Raw genomic sequence first — 23,471 nt, forward strand, 5'->3', positions numbered from 1 at the left:
GGAGGAGTGCCTTCGGGATTTCTCGTCGTTTACTTGTTAGGTCAAGGAGACCACCGGAATTACGGACATACCCTTTAGTTCTTATTCCACGTGACAGTTTAAGTTTTTATAATTCTTTTAAAAAATAAATAACTAGAATTAATTTTTTTAAACACATTTTAAATTATTAGAGATAAATAATTTGATAGATATTTTTAGTTATTTTTTATTTTCTAAAATTATAAACTAAAATATATATATGAATTAAATAAGGTCTCACATATTTTTCATGGTGATTAAGTTAATTAATAGATGATAGTTACACTAATGATTAAAAAACTCTAATTATTTTTTAAAAAATATTTAAATAATACTCCGATTTCAGTCAATTTGATAACTCATACTTTGCGAGTTTACCATAAAGTTGCCATATATAGATATATATCGATTGAAAGCTCCATCATCAAGAACATTAATACGCTGATTCCACAGCTCAAAAGTTTGAAACCTTATCCTGATCAAAGAAAAGACCAGTGGCTTTTCCATGGCTTCCCAGCGCCAACAGCACTGGTCCTTTGGCACCTTCTTCAACACCCAAGATCCCGCTGTTATAATTCAAGTCCGTCTTGATAAAGCCAGGATTCACACAGTTAACGCACAAGCTCGTGTGGTTCTTGGCAAGAACCCTAGTGCAGGCATTGATGAGCACTTTAGAGACTTTGTACGCAGCCGCCATGGTTGGCCAACCATGGTTCCTCAACTCGCCATCCTTGAAATGTTTCAGAAACAGCTGCATCACCTCATCCAGCCTCTCCTCTGTCAGGGAATCCACATCCGACAGCTCCTTCTGAAGCTCTTCATTTGAAATAACCTGCAAGGCGAAGGCGAAGCATATACACGAAGCTGAGAACGATTTACTTATGATCGAAGCTAAAGTAGAGCAAAAGGGTACCCTACCCTAAGCTGCCCGAGGGTGGATGAGACGTTGATGATCCTTCCTTCAACAGATGATTGGAGAAGCGGAATCAACGCTGCTGTGACAGCTTTAGTGCCATTGTAATTGGTCCTCAAACACTGTTCTGCCATTTCGTAAGTCTGCACAACATGTGGCTGAAGCCACTCAGGTATCTCACCTGTGTCTTCTTCATTCTGTCGAAAACAGAGCAAAAGAATCATGTTCAATCTGATCGAGTTGTTAATTAGAGTTGCGAATTGGACTGCAACATATAATAAACGCCATACAAATCGTCGACATACCTCATGATCCGTGGGTCTCGATGCTTTTATAGCACTGACGTCTACAGTTAATCCTCCAACTGCAGCATTATTTACCTGTAGATTAGACAGTTTTGATTGTCGTTTTTCATGGCATTATTTTGCAGCATAATTGAGAAATTAAGCTTTCTGACCCATAAACAATGTCGAAAATTAAAGAAGTTTGATTGCTTACAAGGATGTCAAGTTTTCCAAACTGAATCTTTATGAAGTCGGCCAACGAATCGATGCTGGAGACATCAGTCACATCCAAGCGGTGAAAGATTACATTCGACAGTCCAGATTCTTTCAATTTCTCCAGAGCTTCCATTCCCAGTGCCTCATCTCGGGCTGTCAGTATCACCCTGATTCCGCTGGACGCTAATTGCCTGCATATCTCCAGTCCAATGCCCTTGTTGGCTCCAGAAACCACTGCGATCCTGCAACTAAGCATCGTTGCGTACGTTGGACTATAAGAGACGGACCTTAAAATTAATAAATCATACCTGCTGTCTATTGGGCTGCAGATGCTTCCTTCCATGACTGATGAAAAAGAAGACTTAGAAAAGCAAGCTCTGAAGGCCGGGCAGTTACTAAGGGAGCTTGACTTTCGTTGAAATAGCAAGGCCTTCTGCAGCTTCTTTTATACATCCATATCTAACAATCTCCGCTAGCTAACAGTCAAGTTCTGCACGGGGTTATTAGCTAACACAAAGTTAGGTAAACACCTTGTTTTTTAGATACTAGATATCAAAGATGTTAAGCTATAATTTATCTGACAGGCAATGAATGATGTGATGCAATTACAGAAAAAGGAGAATCAAATTTTCTCAAGTGATTAGAAAAAAAAAAACTAGTTTACATGTTAAGGAATCATCAAACTGGTTGAATTCACCATTTAATTATGGCCAATTGACAACTCGTGCATCCAAAGGCGTACTCGACCCGATGACTGTGACTGGAGCGATCTAGATAGATTAACTTAATCCTAATTGAGTAACTAGTTCATCAAATTCCCAGTTGAGTTAGACGAGTTGGCTAAGTTGATTGACATCTTGGGATCGGTTGACAAATTAAATTTTGCAACGATTTAAATTTAATAAGTGAAAGAAGATAGAAAACTAAGTTACTCACGCAATTACCCCAATAAATAGCATAGCAATCTATCTTGACTGAATTGACAAGAACATTTGAATCAGAGACAAACTGAAGAATTATTTGAATAAGTTAAGCTGAAGAATCCTGTGTTAAGTTTACTTGCAGAGGTTGCTATGGTTGTTACAAATTCCAATGGAAAAAAGTCCACATGGTTTCACACAGAGTTGCATGCTTGCAACATTATCACTTGGACATCAACCTCAACATCTGTTTTAAAATAAGAATAGGAGCAAGAAAGTTACAATAAACAACTTCAACAAAAAAATTTGAGCAAGAAAAGAACAATCCATCTGTAATGCTCATGAAGGCACCTTTGTAAGTTCACTGTCAATTGATTCCTTGCCACCTTCACAAGATGCCAGCAGATACAAGTAGTATTCCCTCATCTCTCTAATCACAGCCATTTAAAAAGGCAAAAAAAAATTGCTTTTTTTTTATAAAAAGAAGCAGCCATCTCACTGGCTTCCACCACAACGAACAGCATCACTAAGGATGACAAAAAAAAATAAAATAAAATAAAATAAAAATACAAAATAATTTCTATCATCTGTCTGTCAGCTTTCTTCATTATTTCTGAGTCCCCGTCAAAAATTGTGAAAACTTTATCCACGCCACTGGTTGTGGTTGAACTCGCAAAAATTGAATTGAATTGAATTAAAACGAAATGGGGCGCCACCGACGACCGCTTAATGCCGGTTGCCAGTGTCATTTTAATCGGTCACGGGCCCGGCGCCAGCTGTTACGCGTCTGACTCCTCACGTGCCAATTGTTCGATCGAAGTCGAACGCAACCGCCCGCGCCGTTGGATCCGCGGTAAGCCGATCCGATCAAACTGGTCAGCGACGCCGGATGACGGAGCACGGTGACAGGGAGAGGAGCGGTGGAGGTTAGACGTCGGCAAAGAGGTTGTCACGGTCGTCGCGGCGGAGGAGGTCGTAGGGCGCCCAGAGCGCGTCGAGGGGGCAGGGGCGGCCGGCGTCGAGGCGAAGCCAGGGTTTCCCCTTGCCGCTCCAATGGAGGAGGCTTACTGGCCCCGGATGAAGATCGCGACATAGGCCCTCCACGTTGTCGCCGCCGAGGCCGTGCTGGTTCCACCGGTGGTCCACCCCCTTGACCTCGCCGGCGAAGACGAGTAGGAAAGGGGGCAGCGAACCGAGCTCGTAGATCCGCGCCTCGCGCTTCTGGATCTCCATCCAGGACTCCAGCTTCCGGGTGTACCCGCCAGAGCGCCAGCGGTCGAGGTCCATGACCATGACTCCGGTGTTGAAGTAGCACGGCCGGCGGCGGCGACTGGCGAGAGCGCCGGGGAAGACCGGGTCGGACCAGAATCGGTCGGTGAAGTAGGAGGTGAAGTTGGCGTGGCAGTATTCTGGGGCGGCGAGGACGTGATCGGGGCCGAGGTCGGTGGCCCAGAGGCGGGCGACGTCGTCGACGACCACGAGGTCAGAATCGAAGTAGATTACGCGGCGGACAGAGCTGGGGAGGATGTCGGCGAGGTAGATGCGCGCGTAGTTGAGGGGCTGGTCGAGGGCGCGGCGGACGGAGGAGGAGATGCGGCCGCGGACGAGGTCTGGGTCAAAGCGGTAGACGTCGAAGGCGAGGGAGGGGAAGGAGGTCGCGACAGCGGGGCGGAAACGTCGCGGCCGCGTGGCGAGGAAGTGGAATGCAATGGATTCGGGACAAGAGGCGTGGCGGAGGACGGATAGCACACCGGCGAGGGAGCCCCGGAGGTAGGCGGCGTCGAGAGTCATGGCGATATGGATGGTGGGGGCGGAAGCGCAGCCGGGACCGTTGCGGAAGGCAGGGGCCTCGCGGAAGAGGGGAAGCTCTTGGGAGGCCGCCAATGCCCGCCCGGAGGCGGCGAGGAGGAGGAGAACCGCCGCGACGAGGGCGGAAAGAGGCATTGGAGGCGGCGGCGAGGGGGAGGAGGTCGGAGAGAAGAGGGCGGAGGAGGATGAGAATTGAGATTGGGAAACAATTGTGAGAATATATAAAATATTAATATAAGAAAATTATATACTTCGATTCGAAGCATCCACGAGGTGATCCACCGATCCAGGCTGGCTCTACGCGGTTTCCTCCTCTCCATTTTTCATTTTACGTAAAGATAAAATTAAAATTAAAACTAAAACAGTAAGTAGGGCTACACTTACAATTAAAAATACTACTTTCCCAATTTTTATTTTCTCAATCCTAGAACACTGTATCTTGATTTTTTATATACATATATATAATTTCCACCCAAAAAATTAATTCATGAGTTGAAGGAGGCAAGTGAGTTTACTTTTCCGTGACATTAAAAAAATCAGTGATGTTTGATAGCTGAACAGAAAAAGTTGGATTTTTCTATTCCTTGTCTGATTAACCAATTATGAATCTAGAAGAATTTTGAAAAAAAATAAAATCTTTTTTTTAAAATAGTTTTGTGATTACGCTAAAAAATTATAGGAGAAAAATATATAGTGGAACGAGATTCCCACTTTCTTTTTCAACTTCTTCTCATTGCCATTAGTTGATGCTGCCTAGATATTAATACGCGAGTAATAATGCTTCTCCAGTTAGGGTTTTAGAACATGATTTTATATAGAAGCGAAGAAGAAGGCATGAAATCTTAATCCTGATTTTTTATATATTTTTAAAAGTTTTATTTTTTTCATGTCATTTATAGTGATTTAAATATCCTTTTAATGACTTTCAGCACCCTTTGACGCGTATTAATTTATGCAAGACCGACCACGTCATCAAAGGAAGCTTTGTTATCGGTCTCTGCATGAGAAATGATTTTTGAACCCTTAAGTCATAAAGCATGCCTTAGGTACGTACGAAGTGAAGTGTGGGCATAAACAAAGTTTTTTTTTTTTCTATTTTATTATCTAATTTTAATTTATAAGATAAACAACATCAATGTTAATTTGATTTTAATTCGACATCCTATAAATGGTTTAAACTAATCAAACCAAAATTAATACTTAGATAAAATAGATATTAATTAGTTTGATTTCTAATTGTTATTTATTTGTTAAACCTAATAATCAACATAAATCTTAAATAATAATTTGTTTTCATGTAAATAAAATTTTCACTAATATGTATTTCTTTCAGATTTTCTATTTTAAGTTGATTAAAAAATTAGTTACCTTAAAACACATTTAACATGTGGAAAAAACATTGAAAGGGAAAGAATGGTTTTAATTTATCTCATTGTACTAAAAATATATTTATAAAAAAAAAGAGCAATTGCATCTCTTTTAACTTGCTGCTTCCAGACATCGGTAAGGTTCATTGATGGAAATTTAAGACAAATTAAATTGTCTCTTTTAATGTGATATATATATATATGTTCACTGAACGTCCAGCTTTTAAATGAGATTTAATGCTGAATTAATCCGGTCCGGCGCATCGCTTTTATTTCTTTTATTCGGTGTCTAACACAGTTAAACTTCCTCCTCCTCTCTCTATCTATATATATATTTATATTAAAAAAATAAAGATTATTTTATATTAGATACTCGACATAAGATGTATTGGATGACGGATTGAATGATACGACTATATATATAAAAGATTAATTATGAGCCGTAATGTTATAACTTTTTAAAATTTTAATAGTTGATATAATAGATTAATATTCAATAAAAATAAATTATTTATATTAGAGTAGTTAGGATTCATAAATTATAATATAATATGATCTAATATTAATTAGAAATGAAATATTTATATTATAATAATTATAAATTGAATTGCTCAACTATGGTACCGTAGCAAATATTATATCTTATGGCTCTTCGTACACTGAGGATTTAAAATCTAAAGAGCACAAGAAATTTACCTTTCACATTTAAACTAGTGGGACTATTAGTCATTGTAGGAATTGCCATTTGTATTTTTAAATTTATCTTGATAGGCGATAAAAAAATTTTGTGAGATTAAATTGATATTAATTGGACGATAACAGTAAATAAAGATATTCAAAAAATTTGAAAATATGATGAAATATTATTTTAATAATAAATAAAAAAGATAGTTTAAAAAGGCATGTTTTTTTAATTTTTACCCTAAAATTTTCCGTTGGTTAATCTCACCATCCAAATTCCCTAGCTAGCTCGCCAGTGCCCTCACATATCTGATATCTCAAGTACTGATTGGGCCAGTTGGAGTCAAATATAGCTTTTTAAATATTGAGCATCGATCTGTTAAAATTGCGACTTGTTACTTCGATGCTCGATCGATCGATCATGGGCTTTGCTTTTGAGACTCCAAGTCCAAGCCCTCTTCTTCGTAAACTCAGTTGCCAACAGGAAATAAGCACGACTCCTATATGAGCAATGCTCGTAACAGAGAACTAGTTGAGAATATTTAATTTCAGAAGTATATATATATGAACACTAGCTTGTTGAGCAGTCTGGTTGGTTCTGCTGGTATATATATATAGGATGCTCCAGTGGCTTAGCTTCTTTTTGTATATGTAGTTCAAATCCCAAACAAAACAAGAGCAGCCTTTATATATATAGATATATATGTTCTTCAAAGATAGCCAAACGAGGATCCCATTTATTCTATAAATTAACTCATTAATTTCTAAGGCCCATAAGAGAAATAATAAAGCCAATTATACTCCCAAAATGATGTTTTATATATGTACTGAAATCAGCTGCAACACTTTAATTAAGTTGGGGCTTTCCTGAAGAGTTTATAGAAGTGAGCCTTATTTGAGTGTTTTGCATGAAAGCTGGCTTGTTTTAATTAGGCTTTTCGCCTTGGTTATGTTATGCACGCTGAACTATGGTAAACAATTATTGCACTGAACATTCTCTGAGAATATTATTTATTCAAATGTGCAGAGATTCACGTAGTTGCTAACCATTGCAAAAGGCCTTTGTTTGAGTTACAATTAGAAACCACTGCTTTATTTGATGCATAGTACTCAACCAATTATATATCTTTTATCATCTTTTTCCTAATTACCATTGCATTTCGTTCATTTAAGCTTTTCTCTCTGTTTAACCAAGATCTTGATCTTTCTGTTCATTGCTTTAGTCGCGATTCGCGAACGTGCATGTCTAAAGATACATGGCAATTATTGCTTGTTCAGCTGTTCCATTTCTAGTAGACTTTTGGGCTCCATGGTGTGGACCATGATTAATGATCAAGCCAGTTGTCATCAAATTAGCAATGGTTTACCTACCAGGGAATAAACTGAAATGCTACAAGCTCGACATCTGAGTTTCTGTTCAAACTTATTTGATAAGTAATCAAATTAAGTTAAATCGAACTTAAAATGAACTAAACTTTTGAAATGACTGTTCGGATTTGATTTTTTTATTTTTTGAATTTGAGTTTGGTTCAAGTTTGATTTAAATTTAGTTTGTTAAATATTATCAAACCTTTAATTTAAATTTATTTGATTTTTTGAAATTTTTACATTTTAAATTTATTTATGATTGATTATTGAGTTCGATAATATAAATTTATTTATTTATTTTAAATTTTTGTAATTTAATATGTTGATAAATTTTTTATTGATAAACATGATTCATAAATATTATTTATGAACGTTGTTCATGAATGTTATTAATTAACAAATTGAACATATATGTGTTCAAATTTATTTATTTAATTTAATAAATTATTTAAAATTTTATTTAATTGATCTTATATATAAATTGATATTTGTTAACAAACATCCGTTTGTTTACAATCCTAATTACATGGACAAGCATTGGTCACAAAGTCTTACAACCTCAGACAGGAGGGTTCCACACGGTGCTATTTAATGTTTTCTTCCACTATTAATTCGTTGAATTTATATTTTTTATTTTATTTCCATTTTTCTCCGAGGAGAATGGCTTACTAACTTAATGAGTTTCTGAAACAGGAACAACATTTCAAATTATAGAATGGATGAAAACAGATGATAATTGATCGTTCTAAAATCACAGGCGAAATCAACCATTCCAACTGAAATATTATAAATAATACGTTCAAACATTAAAAATAAAATAGTAAAAAATAATTAATCTCAATTTCATTTTTATTTCACACTAACTCCCAAATCCACCACCCCTGGTTGATTCATAATAATAACACGTGGACCTCAACCTCAATTAGAACACCTCACAACCGCGTCGATCTATCCACCGCGCGCGACCAACAATATAATTAATTAATTAATTAATTAATTCAAAACCCATGAATAAACTAATTAAATCCACAAAAATATTAAATATATCACCGACGTCAAATTCGATATATGCGTGGACTGTGGACAGGAACATCAAAACAATTAATTGCTGTTGCTGCACTTAATTCGTCCTAGCTATATCGCTTCTCTCCTCTATAAGTAGAGACATATGATCGATCGTTGCTTCTTCATTAGTATTCTCATCACGTATAGCCAGTAGCATCATCGACTTAATTCTCCATTAGTTATAGTTATAAGCCATGCTTCTGATATCGTTATTCATCTTCTTGGCGATGCCAAGGAGCAGTGTAGGCAATGGAGAATATTCGGGTCAGTGGCTCCATGCCTATGCCACTTACTATGGAGCTAACCAAGATCCTACTTCGCTTGGTAACTTAATTCTCCATCTTTTTATTCCTTGTTAATTATATTACGTTTTAAATATATATAATTCTGTATATATGAATGTTTATTACTTAAATATTGAAAGTTATAATTTATTTATTTATTTTCCTTCTAAATGTCAACATGGTTAATTATCAAGTGTTATAAATGTCTTAATTAGTTTAATGGTCTTCTAACTGAATTAAACGTACGCAGGGGGGGCTTGTGGGTACGACAACACAGTCCATGCCGGCTTTGGACTGAACACGGCGGCCCTAAGCGGGGCCCTTTTCCAGATGGGGCAGGCCTGCGGCGCGTGCTACGAGATCACATGCGATGCAGCCGCCGATCCGCTGTGGTGCTTACGCGGAGCCACCGTCGCCGTCACCGCCACCAACTTCTGCCCGCCCAACAACGGCGGAAGCGCCGGGTGGTGCAACGCCCCGCGCCGCCACTTCGACATGTCTCTGCCGTCCTTCGCACGCATCGCCCGAGTTGGAAGCGAGGGCATCGTCCCCATCCTCTATAGAAGGTACAAAATTGCTATGCTTGCTTAAGGAAGCATTCATTTGCTGAAGCTTTATTTTTTATTACTAAAATCATATATAATTTTTTTTTCTTCTGATGATCGACGTACAATAATCGACGGCAGGGTGGGTTGCAAGAGGTCAGGGGGAGTGCGGTTCACGCTAAGGGGGCAGGGCAACTTCAATCTGGTGCTCTTCTCCAACGTCGGCGGCAGCGGCGACGTCAGAGCAGCATGGATCAAGGGCTCCTCCACCACCACCACCACCAAGAGTTCGACGATGACGACGACATGGAGCCCCATGCAGAGGAACTGGGGCGCCAACTGGCAGACCATCGCCGACTACCGGAGACAGGCCCTCTCCTTCCGACTCCTGCTCGGTGACGGCCGAACGCTCGAGTTCGCCGGGGTCGTCCCCGCTACCTGGGCCCCCGGACAGTCCTTCGTCGCCAAGGCGCAGTTCTCTTAATTGAGTAATTACATAATTAAGTCGGGCAGTTTTCTTATTTCTTTATCAATATTAACTATTTAATTGCTCATCTGCGAGAGCATTATTAATTATGAAATGGTAATATGAAATTATGATCAGAAGAACACATACGTTAGCTCTGTCATCTGAATCTCTTTTAATTAACAATTGGAAAATTTTAAATGGAAATTGGAGGTATTTGAGCAGGTAAGTATTCTTTATCAAGTAAATAAGGTTAATCACAGCCTCAATGATAACGAATCATAAGAAGAGATGATACACTTCAAATTGAAACAGAAAAAAATCACATCCTAAAGAGCGGTTCGAGTACACAGGATGCGATCAGAAAATTGCAGTAAAAGTACTAGCATTCAATCAGAACAGTATTATGGAAACATTTATACAGTGCACACCGCAAGAAATGCAGCTCTAGTTCTTAACAGCAAATTGTGAAGAGTTGTTGTTACAGAGGATTGTCACTCGTAACCAAATTACAGGAAACTAGTACAAGGGATTTACAAGTCAATTGATTCACCGAGTCTCGTGCATATTGACCTTCCTCCTACCCATCAACCCGAAAGAAATGCAGCAGCTTTAGAGGCTTCACATTTTCCTATTCAAGATTTTTTAAAAAAAATTGTAAATAATATTAAGATGAAGTGTGTTGATTTTCAATGGGAATATACCAGTAAATGAACTGCTAACCTCACAATTGCTGACACGCTCAGACGGGAAATGAAGTCCAGTAGAGCATTTCTGAAGAATTTCAGGATGCTTCATCCATGCCTTGTTAGCTTCGATTGCTTTCAGCTTATATAGGAACATCTGGAGAGATTATAAAAAGAACAGCAAACCATCACAAGAAGGGAAGGTAACAAACATAAATGATACAAGAATCAGTTCAACTGATTGCGAACCTCAGACAAGGGAATGGTTGGTTTTTCAAGCTCCTCTCCTTGGATGGTCGCACCAGTACCCTGGCACTCTGTGCAAAAGATAGAAGAAATTTTATTTTGGAGGGTTGCTTTACCTTTGCGTCCCCTTGAAGGTCTTCTGTTCTTCTTCTTCTTCTTCTTTGGATTAGCCAACATCTCTACCTCGCATAGAAGGATCCAGTGTATGAGACAGGATACGTGAAATGGATGAAACGCCTGTGGTACAAAGGATGTCATTTAACAAAACCCAGGTTTGAAGAACAAGTGGGAAAAGAAAGATCAAATGTTGGCGATAAATTACTCACTCCATTAGTGTTCCTACTGCTGCAAGCTAAATTACCAGTATGGCAATTTAGAAGGGTAGCGACATCCTTCCCAGGAAGCATCGGCTGCCCACAAATATCACAGGTTCTTTCTGCTGCTAAACTTTTTTGCCTCCGCAACTCGCGCCTGGCAACCTTGCTAGATATTACTCTCCTTTCAAGATGTTGTGGATCATCTGCCACAGTTGTGTAACTACTACTGCCCTCGGGGAACTCACAAAAGGCATTCAGATTTTCTGAGTAATCTTCTTGATCAGAGAATGATTTTGTTTTCCTTTTCTTAGAACGGCGTCCAGCCTCATCAATTTCAAAGAAAGAACCAGGTGACATTGGAGGTTCTTCTGCATCCAAAGAACGCTTTATACCTAAGCCATATGCATAGGGGAAATTAACTATCGCAAAGTCACAGTTAGTGGATACATCCAATTCATTGCGTAAATCAGATCCTCCTTCACCAAACCAAGCACACCATATTTTTGTTATCTTACTGCAAGCTTCCTTGTTCTCCTGAATTCTGCAAGCAATCTGGCCAACCCCTAAATGTCGCACTACTAAGTCAGAAAGCTGCTCTTTAAGTACGACTGCAGGAATAGCCAAAGTATTTTCAGTCCAATTGCAATTCAAAATCATGTTTTGGACTGCAGAGGTCGATCTCGAAGATGTTTTACGTCTATTTACAGCCAAACTAAGCTTAGGATTCAGGGAGTCATTGCATTTAAGGACACTGACATGGTCTTCACTATGACGGCGATTCTCACGGCGATCCAAAGTATGATGCTTATCGTGAGAATTGTCTTTCGACTGCGATGTTACTTCATCATCCGTTCCAGAACTGTTATAAACAACCAAAGACATATCATTCTGACAATCTGAACCCGACGGCAGCAAGCTAGACTCGCGAGAACAATCAAAGAAAAGAACACCATCGCTGAAAGGCCATGGAGTGGCACCAAAAAGAGTAACTTTGGCAGCTGCAAGCCTACGGGCATGAAGATTTCCTTGCAGATGATCAAACAGCACAGTGTCGCTGTAACAAGGGGTGAGACAGAGGGTGCAGAAGAAAATTGCGCGCTTCCCGGCATGTCTCAGATCCACATACGCATGCCCCTTTTGTCGAACCTCTCGAAGAGTAGCTCTTGCTGCCACCTCTCTAAGGTTCACTGGTGCTTCCTTCCTAAGGATCAGTTGTCTTCCCACCATCTATAATACTTCAGACCAAATCGAAACGTGCTTGCTTGTCACTAAATATACCTATAAGACTCTAGCTCCAGCTACAGTAGAACATATTCCAAGAAAGCAACAAAGTTCGCAGGTATTCGAACATTTCCAGCCATTTGGCAAGAGTAAACTCTAGAATTCGCCAAAGAAGACGCCAGATCTCATAAATCTCCGTCAACTGACCAATATGCACAACTTCGAAGGAAAATTTGAATCACAGAAAAGTTTCAAAGATAATCCTTCGAAAGCACGCTGACAAACCCTAACAAGAGCTTAATTTTGAAAGAAAGCGTGAGGCGAACTGTCGCATACCCTCGGATCCCATATCCCTCGCCGCTTAGTCGCCGGAAACACCTCGAATGCGCCGATGGAAGAAAAAAGCTCGACTGAATCCGCCATCTCCATCGCCATCTCCACAGGATTTCAACAGAAAAACGTGTGGGAAAAAAACTCTTTTTTTTTTCTCTCAGAGAGAAGAGAAAAGAGATCGAACCTGGGAAGCGAATCGATTTGGTGGAGAATTTAAACAAAGGGAAGATGCTTCGAGGAGATGCCGCAAGGATTCCTCTTCTCGTTAAGATGACGACAACCACCGAGAACTCGAGCTAAAGGTGAGATTGGATATGTGGCAGCTTCTTCGTTCTATCGAGTTCTTTATCCGCTTGTTTAACGAGACTTATATTTCCAACGGAACCAATCACGTGTCCAGTCGCGGCCGAATCAGATGGAGGGTACGTTATTGCGTAAGAGACGTTCTTTACGCATTGCTTCCACAAATTTAATAAATAAGGGTAAAAATTAAATGGTTGTCCAGTTTTTTAAAAACATAATAATAATATTTTATTAAATAAAATATTATTATTTCTTTTATCTTAAGCAAACTGCCTCAGTATAAAATAATTTAATATAGTAATTTTGATCAAATTAATAATATTTATTACGCATTGCTTTCGGTTTAATATTCTATACGGAGCAATTTTAATAAAATAGAGATAATTTTACTTTGTGTTATAATAGTTTTAACTAAAATTATTATAAGAACTCTATAATAAGAATAGTCTCGATGAAAAATGAAATGAAACGTTGTTTTCGTATTTTAAAAAACTTAGATAACTTTGTTATACTAATGAAAAATAAAGGGTGTTTTTTTATTTTTACCTAAAATAATAAATGACATAAATATATTTATCATTTTAAAAATACTTTTATTCTAATATTATTGTAATAGCTACATCAGTTGCCATAATATGTCAACATCAATTCAATTTGGTAAAAAAAATATTCATAGAGCACTTTATATAAAAAAAAGTATATTATCGATTTGATCAAAATTATTTAAATTTAATTAGAATACTTAAATATATTCAAAATTATTTTAAAATTATTATAGCAACTATTTAATTATGATTGCAATATAATAGACAATAATAGCAACCTCACTTAATGACTGTTAAAATAGATGATTGTACAATGTTATAATAGCCGTTAAATAGATATTATAATTTATTAACGATGATTTTGATCAAATTTAAAAATGTATTCGCTAAATTACTGAACAGTCTTTTATATAAAAAGTATTATATATATATATAGATTAAATTGAAAAATATTTTGTTTTAACCTTTTATAGCAAGTATTCCGTGTCCGTTCTAACAGTATTTAAATAAAAATATCTTAAATATGACGTGGTGCACTTGTAATTTAAAAATAATAAAAAATAAATGATATTCTTTTAGCGATTCTAATAATTAAGAACACTATTTTTTTTTCCAAAACTCAAAATACTTCACCAAAACTTTTTTAAAAGCTCCGAAGAATCCTAAAAATCCAAATGTAGAAAAAAAAATCATATAAAAATGCCTGGACAAGATTTTGTATATCTAATTGATCTTGATCTTTTAGCATATCTTAGTAGATATGCATCTTGCATATCTACTAAGATACGTCTCTGGGGCTACAACTCAACGATAAAGTATTTTTGTAATTAATTAGATATTATTTATATTTTTTAAATTTATTTTAATAGTGATAAAAAAATTTTTGGAGTTGGATGAACACTTCCGAAATTAATCGAGTTTAAAAATTAAATATATAAATTATTAAAAATAAAAAATTAAATCTGATGAAAAACTCTCAGCCATCTGCCGTTTTATATATCGCAGTTTCAATTATTATTTTTAATAAAAACAATCATCATATTTAGATTTCCTTAATCGTATCGTCATCCATCAGTCCGTTTTCGTACGACGATATATCAATTTTGGCCGTCGCTGAGTCCTGACGTCCAATGTGGCACGCGTTCGTCGCTTCTCCCGCCATAACGTCCGCGACCAGCTTCAGTTAAAGCGCTCGCTGCGCTGTCCAATGGCAGCGCGACACGTTCGCATCGTCGTCAATCTTAGCGACGAAGCAGCGGCTCCTGGTCTAGAAACATCCAAACGGCACAATGGGCGACGGGCACGTCGCGAGCGAGGCTGCCCCACCGAACCAACGGCCGCGATGTCTGTACAGGTGTCCACTGAGTCTGAGCGCTCTCCTTACAAAAGACCAAACCACAGGCGAGTGGAAGCCTTGGTCATCAAAGGGGACGCAAAAGAAGGCGGAGGAAGAGCTAAAGAAGCAAAAGGCGAAGGTCGGCGCAAAAGGAGGCGATCCTTCCTCTCCCCCCTCCCTAATGCCCTCAATTCGATCCGAATTCGAGTGCGATCTGGCCCTCTTCGGTTTCCCCCTTCGATCCGCGCCGTTTTGCTTCGCTTCGATCTGCTTGGGATCTTCTCCTTGAGTTCTCCGGCGCTAGGGTTGGAGATTCAACAGCTTTCTGCTTTTGCTTGATTGCTCCTGTCGGTATCCTCTGAATCTTCTGATGCTTCTTGTCCTTGATTCGTCTTCACGATCTGCGAACTTCGATTTCGCCTGCTTTATTTCTTGCATGCTTCTTCCGTTGGACGTTTTCTTAATCTTTCGCTGCTCGTTCCGCCACTTTCGGTTTCCGGATGCTTATGTGGTTTTGTAGCACGCAAAGCGAAGCATCCTTGCCGAGGATTGGTGATTTGTGACAGCGCTAAAAGATTTAAAATTTGGAGTTGGGGAGAGGGTAGCGTTCTTATTTTGAGTCGAGGGCATCAAGAAAGGGAGAGCCTTCCGATGGCAGACCGCACTCGAGGATTCTGTATTGAAGAGTTGCCTGCACATTTAATTCTGGAGATACTGACGACTGGGCGTTTAAGCGCGGTGGATCTGGCGTGCTTGGAGTCAACTTGTAGGCTGTTTGGAGGTTCGCACGGGATTTTCCCTAGCAAATTCCAGTCCATGGTTGAATGTGCCGCATTCTACCTCTGTCAAGCGCACTCTATGTTCAGTTCCCTCCCACTAACTGCACGGAAAAATCTTCTTGACCGCTGTAGTAGGAATTGGAAGAAGGTTCTGAGATTCTTGCAGTCGGTGGAGCGGTCTTCCAATAGTGTGGAGACATCAGCAGGCAATGTATGGCTTCTGTTTTTATATGTTGTTGGTATAATTGAGCTAGGATTGCATTGGTTGACCTGGGAGTCCCTTTTTTTTTTTGTCATATTCTAATCATGGCATCTATAATCTACATGCATTGTGATCATCCTGGGGTTAAAAACTTCTGAGCATTTTGTTTTGCATTTAGTAGAACAATGATGAAAACTTTTATTCTTGCTGTATCACTAAACCATTTTGCTAAAATGCATTTTCATCATGCAGATTCAGGTAACCACTGGAAAATATCATACTCTAGTACTTCATGATTCATCAGTCTTTTCTTGTGGATCTAGTTTATGTGGAGTACTTGGTCAGGGTCAAAATACAACCCAATGCACTGCATTCAGCCGTATTAATTTTCCATCTTTCTCTCCTGTCATTCATATATCAGCCTCTCACAACCATGCAGCATTTGTCACACAATCTGGAGAGGTATTTGCTCTATAAAATTGCTGAACTTGATACAACAGTTAAAGATTGTTGTTCATTCCTTAACTTAAGCATTTGTTATTCTTCTAGGTGTTCACGTGTGGCGATAATTCTTCATTTTGTTGTGGTCATGGAGAAGTCCGCCGAACCATATTCAGACCTACTCGCATTGAAGCACTAAAGGGAACTCCATGCAAGCAGGTATATCTCTGTTGTTCATTGTAGAAAGAGCACCAATATATCATTACACATGCATTCCATACTCCTGATTTCCATGACACAGGCAAATAAATGACTTACATCGTAGATTTCTAGTAAGATGTGCCCTTCTGAATGTCTTTTCTCAATTTCCAGACTATGGAAGAGAAAATCTAATATTTAATATGAGGTGAAAGACAATTCTATGCTGGTGGGTTAGCTTAAAAATACATAATAGTTAACAATTTGGTTGTTCAGAAATAATAGCTCAACTTTATTTGGTGGATTTACAGGGCAAAACCCTCAATACCAGCCTTATCTGATTAGTTTGACTAAAGGGGAAAAATTAAATATTTATGACAAAAGAATAAAAATAAGGGGTAATGCAAAACAAGCTTGAATTATTATATTTCAACATAATAATTAATATTTATTTTTGTTTGATGTTTTGAAATATTTATCAAACAATTTTGTATTACTACTGTAGAGTTAATATACTCTTGAATAATACAGAATTTGAATATAACATTGTGTATATAATTTATTTGCTACTATATTATTTATTTAAAGGAAATTATTATATTTATGTAACTCCTAGAATGATACATATAGCCAGTCTCAAATGGTAGGGTAACAATGATTGGTTGTGGTACACAATAATAGTACAGGGATCAACAAAAAATATTTCCAAACCATCTGAAGTCTGCTTTAAATGTAGTCCGTAAGGCTATAATAGCAGTGCATTTGTACAAGTTTTAACTTGAACAAGATAGATGACAGATGAAGTTGAAAAGGATTATGTTTAAGCTGATATTATGACATGTAAAAGATGGCCTACTATCATCAAACATCAATATTTAAACTATCTATATTAATGCAAGTACATTCCCTTACATAGTAACCAGTAGGATGAAGATCCTACCTAGAATAGTGACTGAGCGTCTAGGCTAAGTTGGCTTGAACACCATATGCTTATAAGATTGCAATTTCTAGATCGTAATATTGACAACCAGGACTGTTTTATTATCTCTTTAATTTTTCTAAGTTGTTATTTGTTTATGAATCTTTAACTTGTATTTATTTTTCAGGTTGCCACTGGGTTGAATTTTACCGTGTTTCTTACAGTCCAAGGTCAAGTGTTCACCTGTGGGAGCAATGCACATGGCCAACTTGGTCATGGTGATACCATAGATAGATCAACTCCAAAAATTATTGAATCCTTTGAGGAGCTTGGCCAAGTGGTTCAGGTTGCTGCTGGTGCAAGTTATACATTTTCTGTGACTGAAGATGGAACTGTTCATTCTTTTGGTTCTTGTACCAACTTTTGCCTTGGCCATGGAGATCAACATGATGAACTTGTACCCCGTGCCATCCAGTCATTTAAGAGGAGGAATATTCATATATTACGGGTCTCTGCGGGAGATGAGCATGCAGTGGCTCTTGATTCTAGTGGCTTTGTATGTCTGATATGATTGATTTTCTAACCTGCAATTGCAAGTTTTGTCCAGCTTCCATTTATATGTTGAAACAATGATTTATCATACCCATTTTGCAGGTATATACATGGGGTAGAGGCTATTGTGGAGCCTTAGGCCATGGAGATGAGAATGATAAAACCATTCCGGAGATACTGGCAAGTTTAAAGGGCCACCTTGCTGTACAGGTTAATATATTTTCATCCCTCTATTTCATTTATTCTAAGGACAGAATTTTACTAATCTACAACAAAGGAACTATTTAACGTGTGGCGGTCACAAATATACTTGATCATAATAATAACTTAAAAAGAATATAAAAAATATACTAAATCAAATTATGTATTCTTATAGGACAGCCTATTAACTTAAAGGATAAAAGAAATAACTTCTGTACAGCTTCTATGCTTACTAAAAGATCTGGACATTTAATCATCTTGATGGATTACTGAACAAAGCAACAAACTGCTAATTTGCTACATTAGTAAGACATTAAAAATTTTCACTGAGTTTGGTTGTCACATCTAATGGGATGATTCTGATATTTTTGTTGTTTCTGTAATCTAGCCCTCATTCTCTCTAATGACTATTTATTCATACTTTTCAACGCACCTACATCCACACAAATTGGTTGCAAGTAATTGAGTTATTTATTTTCTCACTGGTGCATTTTTTTCTATGTTGAATTTCAACTATTAATATATGTGTTTTTATGGCACCATTGATACTCAAACGATCAGCTTTTGCAAGCAACACCTTAAAAATTAAAATACTTGGTTGATGTATATTTTAGCAATTCTTCATGTGTTCCTTTACGACAAAGTAATTAACTTCTTACTAAACACTCTGCATGTATTTACAACAATTGGACAAATGAGAAAAACACGAAATAAATTGGTGAAAAAGGAAATGAGATTCCTTGTTTATGCTATTCCAAATCCTCCCATCTATTTCCACTAAGCAGAGTGAATTTGGGTGAGGAGAATGTGAGCTTTTAGCGAACACCAGCGACATTCCTCTTCCCCTTTGATTCTATCCAAGGAATATCATCTTCCTTCTTTTCCTTTATTCTTTTTTGACTTATACTGCATCCTTTTTCCCCTGTTTCTTTTCCTATCCCTTTGAAGTAGACCACATTGAAAACAATTATTATTCTTGTTTTTGAAAGTGCAATGCTTGGCCACTGATACTTGCAGGTGTGCGCAAGGAAAAGAAAAACTTTTGTGCTTACTGATGAAGGTTCTGTTTTCGCGTTTGGATGGATGGGTTTTGGTAGCTTAGGTTTTTCTGATAGAAGAAGCTCCGACAAGGTCATGAAACCACGGATGCTTGATAACTTGAGGTCCCAATATGTATCCCAGATCAGCACTGGACTCTACCACACAGTTGGTGTCACAAATAGGGGTCTAGTATTTGGCTTCGGGGACAATGAAAGGGCGCAACTCGGCCATGAACAGATGCGAGGTTCCTTGAAACCAACCGAAATAGTGGTTCAGAGGACGATGGATGATATAGCCATAGCAGCACCAAGTGGCTGAAGATGATGATGCATTTTCCTTTTTTCTAGGTCTTTGTCTGTGTGCTTCATTTCGTTTAGCTTACAAGAACGTCAAGATTGCCTTTTTCTTCCAAAAGTAGAGGTGTTATGGATCATATCTGATGTAGTTTGTCAGCCAAGTTACCATGAACAAGTGTGTGTAGTCTGCTATCAAACACTTTTCCATTTCTCATTAATTTGTCAAAGTTGTGTAATATATAAGTATTTCGGGGTCGATTATTCGATCTTGGTATCTGTAACGTTCTTCCTCTTTGCAATAAGAATGTAAAATTGAAAATTACTATACTAAATTGTCGAATGTGAATGATGTTAGTTTCTATTAATGATAAAATGTTATTTGAAATTCACGTTTTTCTTTTTCTTTTTGCGAATGGGCCTCACCTCAATTTTAGTTTGACTTTCCCTAAGATTTTGGTCAAAATGGGAATTAAATTTAGCTAGTCCCCATAAAGTAAGTCGGTGTATTTGTCTGGGAATAGTGAAATTTGGAGGAAATCACAAAGTTTAATCCTTTTTAATATTTGTTATACGAATTTAAATTTATACATAATGTTAAATTGCCATCTAAGTAACGAAATGATTTAATCCATTTTAATCAGAAATATAATTGAGATGGAATTTAAAAAACATTTATAAATATATATATAAATTTTAAAAAACATTTATTAATAAATTTTATATCAAAAAGATTAATGCTAAATCTTATAAATTCATAATATAATTATTTTTATACTATTTAATGTAATATTTAATCTATTCATAACTAACCAAACTATTTCATCTCTTGCAGTCGAACTCCCACTCCATCATCAGGTTCAGAACCTCAAAATCCCGCCCATTAGTTCAGTTCACCCTCAAGAAGATCTTCCGATCGAAGGCGCAAGGGCGACCAACATTGGAATAATGGAATCGGAGGACATCTTGGAGCGGAACGAAGTCCTTCCGTGGATCAACTCTACCCTCCATCTCACCCTCACCGAAGTCGAAGAGGTATTGGTTTCTTTTCTTTCTCCGATGATCGATTCGAGTAGGTTTCATGAAGATTCCGCCTGAATCGTGATTTGGGAATTTTTATTTTCTTCAGGTGGCGTCGGGGGCGGTGCAGTGCCAGCTGATGGATGCTGTGCACCCGGGGATGGTGCCGATGGACAAGGTGAACTTTGATGCCAAGAAGGAGAACGAGATGATCCAGAACTACAATGTCCTTCAGGATGTCTTTAATAAGCTCAATATCACCAAGGTCTTTCCTTCTCTGTCTTTGCGCGTTTCTTTGTTTTCTTTACCTATGCTTTAATTTCTTTCGATAGATCATTAATGCTGATGTTGAATGAATTTCGTACGTAGTTTTAAGGTTTGGTGTTCTTGTTTTTCTTTTCTTACTTCATTGATTACGTTCGAGGATTTCTATGTATCAAGCCAAGGCGAACAGATAGTCATGATATATCCGTAAAGCTAAATGCAAGAGATCAAAACCTCTCTAGCTATTTTTCTTCTGCGATCCTACATATGCTTCATCGATTAAAAAAAAACTTCCATGTATCAAGTATAACTTTGTAGGCTAATTTCAAATATTTATGCATGGCTTCACTGTAGTTTAGGAGTTCCAGCTCACCAATTTCGATAGAAGAGAAATTGATTCTTTCATGGAGATCATCCAAATCATACCAGGTCAGAAGTATCATTTCATACCCTATTATCTGTCACAAGGATATCTGCAAGTCTTGAGAGTGCATCTTATCGAATGATCTTCGCACATCTTAAGGGTTCTAATTTTTCACAGAGGTATCCAGTAGAAATAATACTACTCAGAAACAGTGGCTTGCTCAGACGTTTGAACTCCTGTATGAATGAATTCTCAATTTTTGGACGCTGTAGGAGGAATCCACATTTGAAGTTAAATACCCTTTGTAACTTTTGAGATCTATGTTTGATTATCTCCAACTGAAATTAATCTATATTTTCTATTCTAGTTTTTCAATTTAAACAACTTTTTTTTTCTTCTAGGAAAATGCTGCGCTTCACATACGAATGCAGTAAATGATTGTTATTGCACCACATGATTTGTTATCTAACTCCTTGTACCCTTTTTCTATTAATGAAATGAACAACTACAAAATGATTCTTGTCCTGTCCTTTTAAGAGATTGGCGAGGTCAAACTAATCCATTTTCCCGTCTCATTAGCAAATCGAAGTAGACAAGCTCATTAAAGGAAGGCCCTTGGATAATTTGGAGTTCATGCAGTGGATGAAGAGCTACTGTAGTTCTGTCAATGGTGGCAACATGAACAAGTAATTTCTGGACATCTTGTTTTGCTGATACCAATCTAACAAGTATGTTTTTTTTTTTTTACCAAACTAATTTTATTGATTTGCAGGAATTAAGGCCTTATGCATAATATGTAAAAATTTGTTTTGTTAATAGACATCATTTTGGAAGTTCAGTTATCCTTCTTTGATCGACATGTTCCTTTCATGTTTCCTTCTGAAAATAAGCAAAATGTGTCATTTTGTCAGAAAAATTAGTGATCATTGTTCTTATTTTACCTCACTTTCATGTCGCATAACAATCAAGAAACAAGCAGGGTCATTCATAACTAAAACCTCTCTTGTGAATCTGACCATTCTTTGTTTTACAGCTACAACGCTGTGGAGAGAAGGGAAGCGTGCAAAGGAGGCAAAGAAACAAGCAAGGAAGCAGCACCCGCTCAACCATCGGCCAAATCGTCCTCTTCTGCCGCAAAAGCTCAACCTCCGTCCCTTTCCACAAAGAGAAGCCACGCTGCAGTCAATAGGCGACGGAGAGCCGCAAGACTTGTCAGTGCTGATGCTATTGACACCTTAAATGATCTAGTGAGTAAAGAAGCACAATTTGTTTTGTTTTGTTTTGTTTATTTATCTCCGAGGTTACTCGAAAACTTCAATGTGTTATTAAATCGACGTGACGAAATGATGTAGTTGGCGAGGGTGAAGCTCTTGGTGTATCGGTTTAAGAAAGAGAGCGACTTCTACTCCGGGAAGCTGAGAGACATCGAAATCCTGTGCCTGAACCCCGAGGTGGAGCATCTACCAGTAGGTCCAACTCTCCCTCTGATAATTGAAATTATTGATTGATACTCATCCGTGGAAATTTTACTTTTTTTTAAGTCTTATTCTTCAGAAAATAATTATAGAAAAAATATTTCAAGAAATTTGTCGATTCGTTTTCTAACGACTATCATATATCGTTCATCTAACGGAATAATCGGTTGATGAATATGTAATGTCGCGGTTGCCTTTTCGTTGTTGATACTTTTGCAAGTGAAAAGGAAGTTAGTTTTAGGCATATTGATATATATAAATGTGAGATTTAACACGATGAAAAATCAATCCATGGTTGTGCTGCAGATTGTAGGTGACATCCAGAAGATACTGACCGCTGCAGATGAGAGTTCGTCATCGCCGGTCGTAGCGGAAGCAGAGGCCATGACGGCGGCGCGACGCAGCGACGGCAGCGACAAACTACTGAAGCAGCGCCGCGCACTCTCAGTCCGATACCTGAGGAGACATCCGAGGAGGAGAAGACGTCCGAGGAGGAGAAGACATCCGAGGAGGAGAAGCCGGAGCCGAAGGCGAAGCAGGAGATGCTGAGGAAGAGGAAGAATGTTTGCACGCCGGATGTTGACATGGCAGCCAGCTCCGCGCTGTCCCCGAGGCGAAGGCTCTCCGACGGCTCCGACGTCCACAGCTAGCTGCTGTTGATTGTTTACGAACGAACTATTGAGCAGGGTTATCTCACACTCACACCTGTCGTGTGTGCTACTCTACAATCCCTTCAACAATTTGTTTGCCCATTTTTCGAATAGAGACGGGAGAGAGAGACCACTCCGGAGTCTTGCAG

General features: G+C 38.1%; 5 protein-coding genes and 1 pseudogene across 6 annotated transcripts; 3 read left to right on the top strand and 3 right to left on the bottom strand.

Annotated features, from left to right (window-relative positions):
- Positions 1 to 409: 409 nt before the first annotated feature.
- On the bottom strand, positions 410 to 1,833 carry LOC141840610 (salutaridine reductase-like). 2 transcript variants are annotated; one of them, XM_074728650.1, is made up of 5 exons: positions 1,740 to 1,833; positions 1,430 to 1,673; positions 1,237 to 1,311; positions 937 to 1,128; positions 410 to 850 (listed from the first exon to the last, which is right to left on the bottom strand). In XM_074728650.1, the coding sequence occupies exons 1-5, from the start codon at positions 1,772 to 1,774 to the stop codon at positions 473 to 475; spliced, it is 924 nt and encodes a 307-aa protein (XP_074584751.1). In that variant the 5' UTR covers positions 1,775 to 1,833; the 3' UTR covers positions 410 to 472. The 2 variants fall into 2 exon arrangements, with proteins under 2 accessions (XP_074584751.1, XP_074584749.1); XM_074728648.1 differs by having other exon boundaries at positions 1,430 to 1,679; positions 1,740 to 1,831.
- Positions 1,834 to 2,680: 847 nt separating this feature from the next.
- On the bottom strand, positions 2,681 to 4,355 carry LOC141840609 (putative galacturonosyltransferase-like 3). The gene has a single exon (XM_074728647.1). The coding sequence runs from the start codon at positions 4,293 to 4,295 to the stop codon at positions 3,279 to 3,281; it is 1,017 nt and encodes a 338-aa protein (XP_074584748.1). The 5' UTR covers positions 4,296 to 4,355; the 3' UTR covers positions 2,681 to 3,278.
- Positions 4,356 to 8,835: 4,480 nt separating this feature from the next.
- On the top strand, positions 8,836 to 9,954 carry LOC141837748 (expansin-A12). Its single transcript, XM_074725120.1, has 3 exons — positions 8,836 to 8,965; positions 9,176 to 9,491; positions 9,612 to 9,954. The coding sequence occupies exons 1-3, from the start codon at positions 8,836 to 8,838 to the stop codon at positions 9,952 to 9,954; spliced, it is 789 nt and encodes a 262-aa protein (XP_074581221.1).
- A 386-nt stretch (positions 9,955 to 10,340) lies between these two features.
- Positions 10,341 to 13,047, bottom strand: LOC141841464 (uncharacterized). Its single transcript, XM_074729639.1, has 5 exons — positions 12,924 to 13,047; positions 11,195 to 12,841; positions 10,872 to 11,105; positions 10,660 to 10,779; positions 10,341 to 10,567 (listed from the first exon to the last, which is right to left on the bottom strand). The coding sequence occupies exons 2-5, from the start codon at positions 12,410 to 12,412 to the stop codon at positions 10,517 to 10,519; spliced, it is 1,623 nt and encodes a 540-aa protein (XP_074585740.1). The 5' UTR covers positions 12,413 to 12,841; positions 12,924 to 13,047; the 3' UTR covers positions 10,341 to 10,516.
- A 1,967-nt stretch (positions 13,048 to 15,014) lies between these two features.
- On the top strand, positions 15,015 to 19,871 carry LOC141838122 (ultraviolet-B receptor UVR8). Its single transcript, XM_074725520.1, has 6 exons — positions 15,015 to 15,913; positions 16,157 to 16,366; positions 16,454 to 16,564; positions 17,650 to 18,018; positions 18,117 to 18,224; positions 19,233 to 19,871. The coding sequence occupies exons 1-6, from the start codon at positions 15,575 to 15,577 to the stop codon at positions 19,572 to 19,574; spliced, it is 1,479 nt and encodes a 492-aa protein (XP_074581621.1). The 5' UTR covers positions 15,015 to 15,574; the 3' UTR covers positions 19,575 to 19,871.
- LOC141837267 (microtubule-associated protein RP/EB family member 1C-like) lies at positions 19,720 to 23,322 on the top strand (annotated as a pseudogene).
- The last annotated feature ends 149 nt before the right edge of the window (positions 23,323 to 23,471 follow it).

Source organism: Curcuma longa, chromosome 11 (assembly GCF_044706935.1).
Source record: "Curcuma longa cultivar G26 ecotype Majalengka, Jawa Barat chromosome 11, ITB_CL_G26_1.1, whole genome shotgun sequence".
NCBI lineage: Eukaryota > Viridiplantae > Streptophyta > Magnoliopsida > Zingiberales > Zingiberaceae > Curcuma > Curcuma longa.

Coding starts and splice junctions, on each gene's coding strand:
- LOC141840609 (XM_074728647.1), bottom strand. CDS start 4,295: ATGCCTCTTTCCGCCCTCGTCGCGGCGGTTCTCCTCCTCCTCGCCGCC.
- LOC141840610 (XM_074728648.1), bottom strand. CDS start 1,774: ATGGAAGGAAGCATCTGCAGCCCAATAGACAGCAG. Junction 1,312..1,429: donor TTGGAAAACTTGACATCCTT/GTAAGCAATCAA, acceptor TCTAATCTACAG/GTAAATAATGCTGCAGTTGG. Junction 851..936: donor CCACCCTCGGGCAGCTTAGG/GTAGGGTACCCT, acceptor TTCGCCTTGCAG/GTTATTTCAAATGAAGAGCT.
- LOC141841464 (XM_074729639.1), bottom strand. CDS start 12,412: ATGGTGGGAAGACAACTGATCCTTAGGAAGGAAGCACCAGTGAACCTT. Junction 11,106..11,194: donor GCAGTAGGAACACTAATGGA/GTGAGTAATTTA, acceptor TTTGTACCACAG/GCGTTTCATCCATTTCACGT. Junction 10,568..10,659: donor AGCGTGTCAGCAATTGTGAG/GTTAGCAGTTCA, acceptor AATCTTGAATAG/GAAAATGTGAAGCCTCTAAA.
- LOC141837748 (XM_074725120.1), top strand. CDS start 8,836: ATGCTTCTGATATCGTTATTCATCTTCTTGGCGATGCCAAGGAGCAGT. Junction 8,966..9,175: donor CCAAGATCCTACTTCGCTTG/GTAACTTAATTC, acceptor AAACGTACGCAG/GGGGGGCTTGTGGGTACGAC. Junction 9,492..9,611: donor GTCCCCATCCTCTATAGAAG/GTACAAAATTGC, acceptor AATCGACGGCAG/GGTGGGTTGCAAGAGGTCAG.
- LOC141838122 (XM_074725520.1), top strand. CDS start 15,575: ATGGCAGACCGCACTCGAGGATTCTGTATTGAAGAGTTGCCTGCACAT. Junction 15,914..16,156: donor TGGAGACATCAGCAGGCAAT/GTATGGCTTCTG, acceptor TTCATCATGCAG/ATTCAGGTAACCACTGGAAA. Junction 16,367..16,453: donor TTGTCACACAATCTGGAGAG/GTATTTGCTCTA, acceptor TTATTCTTCTAG/GTGTTCACGTGTGGCGATAA.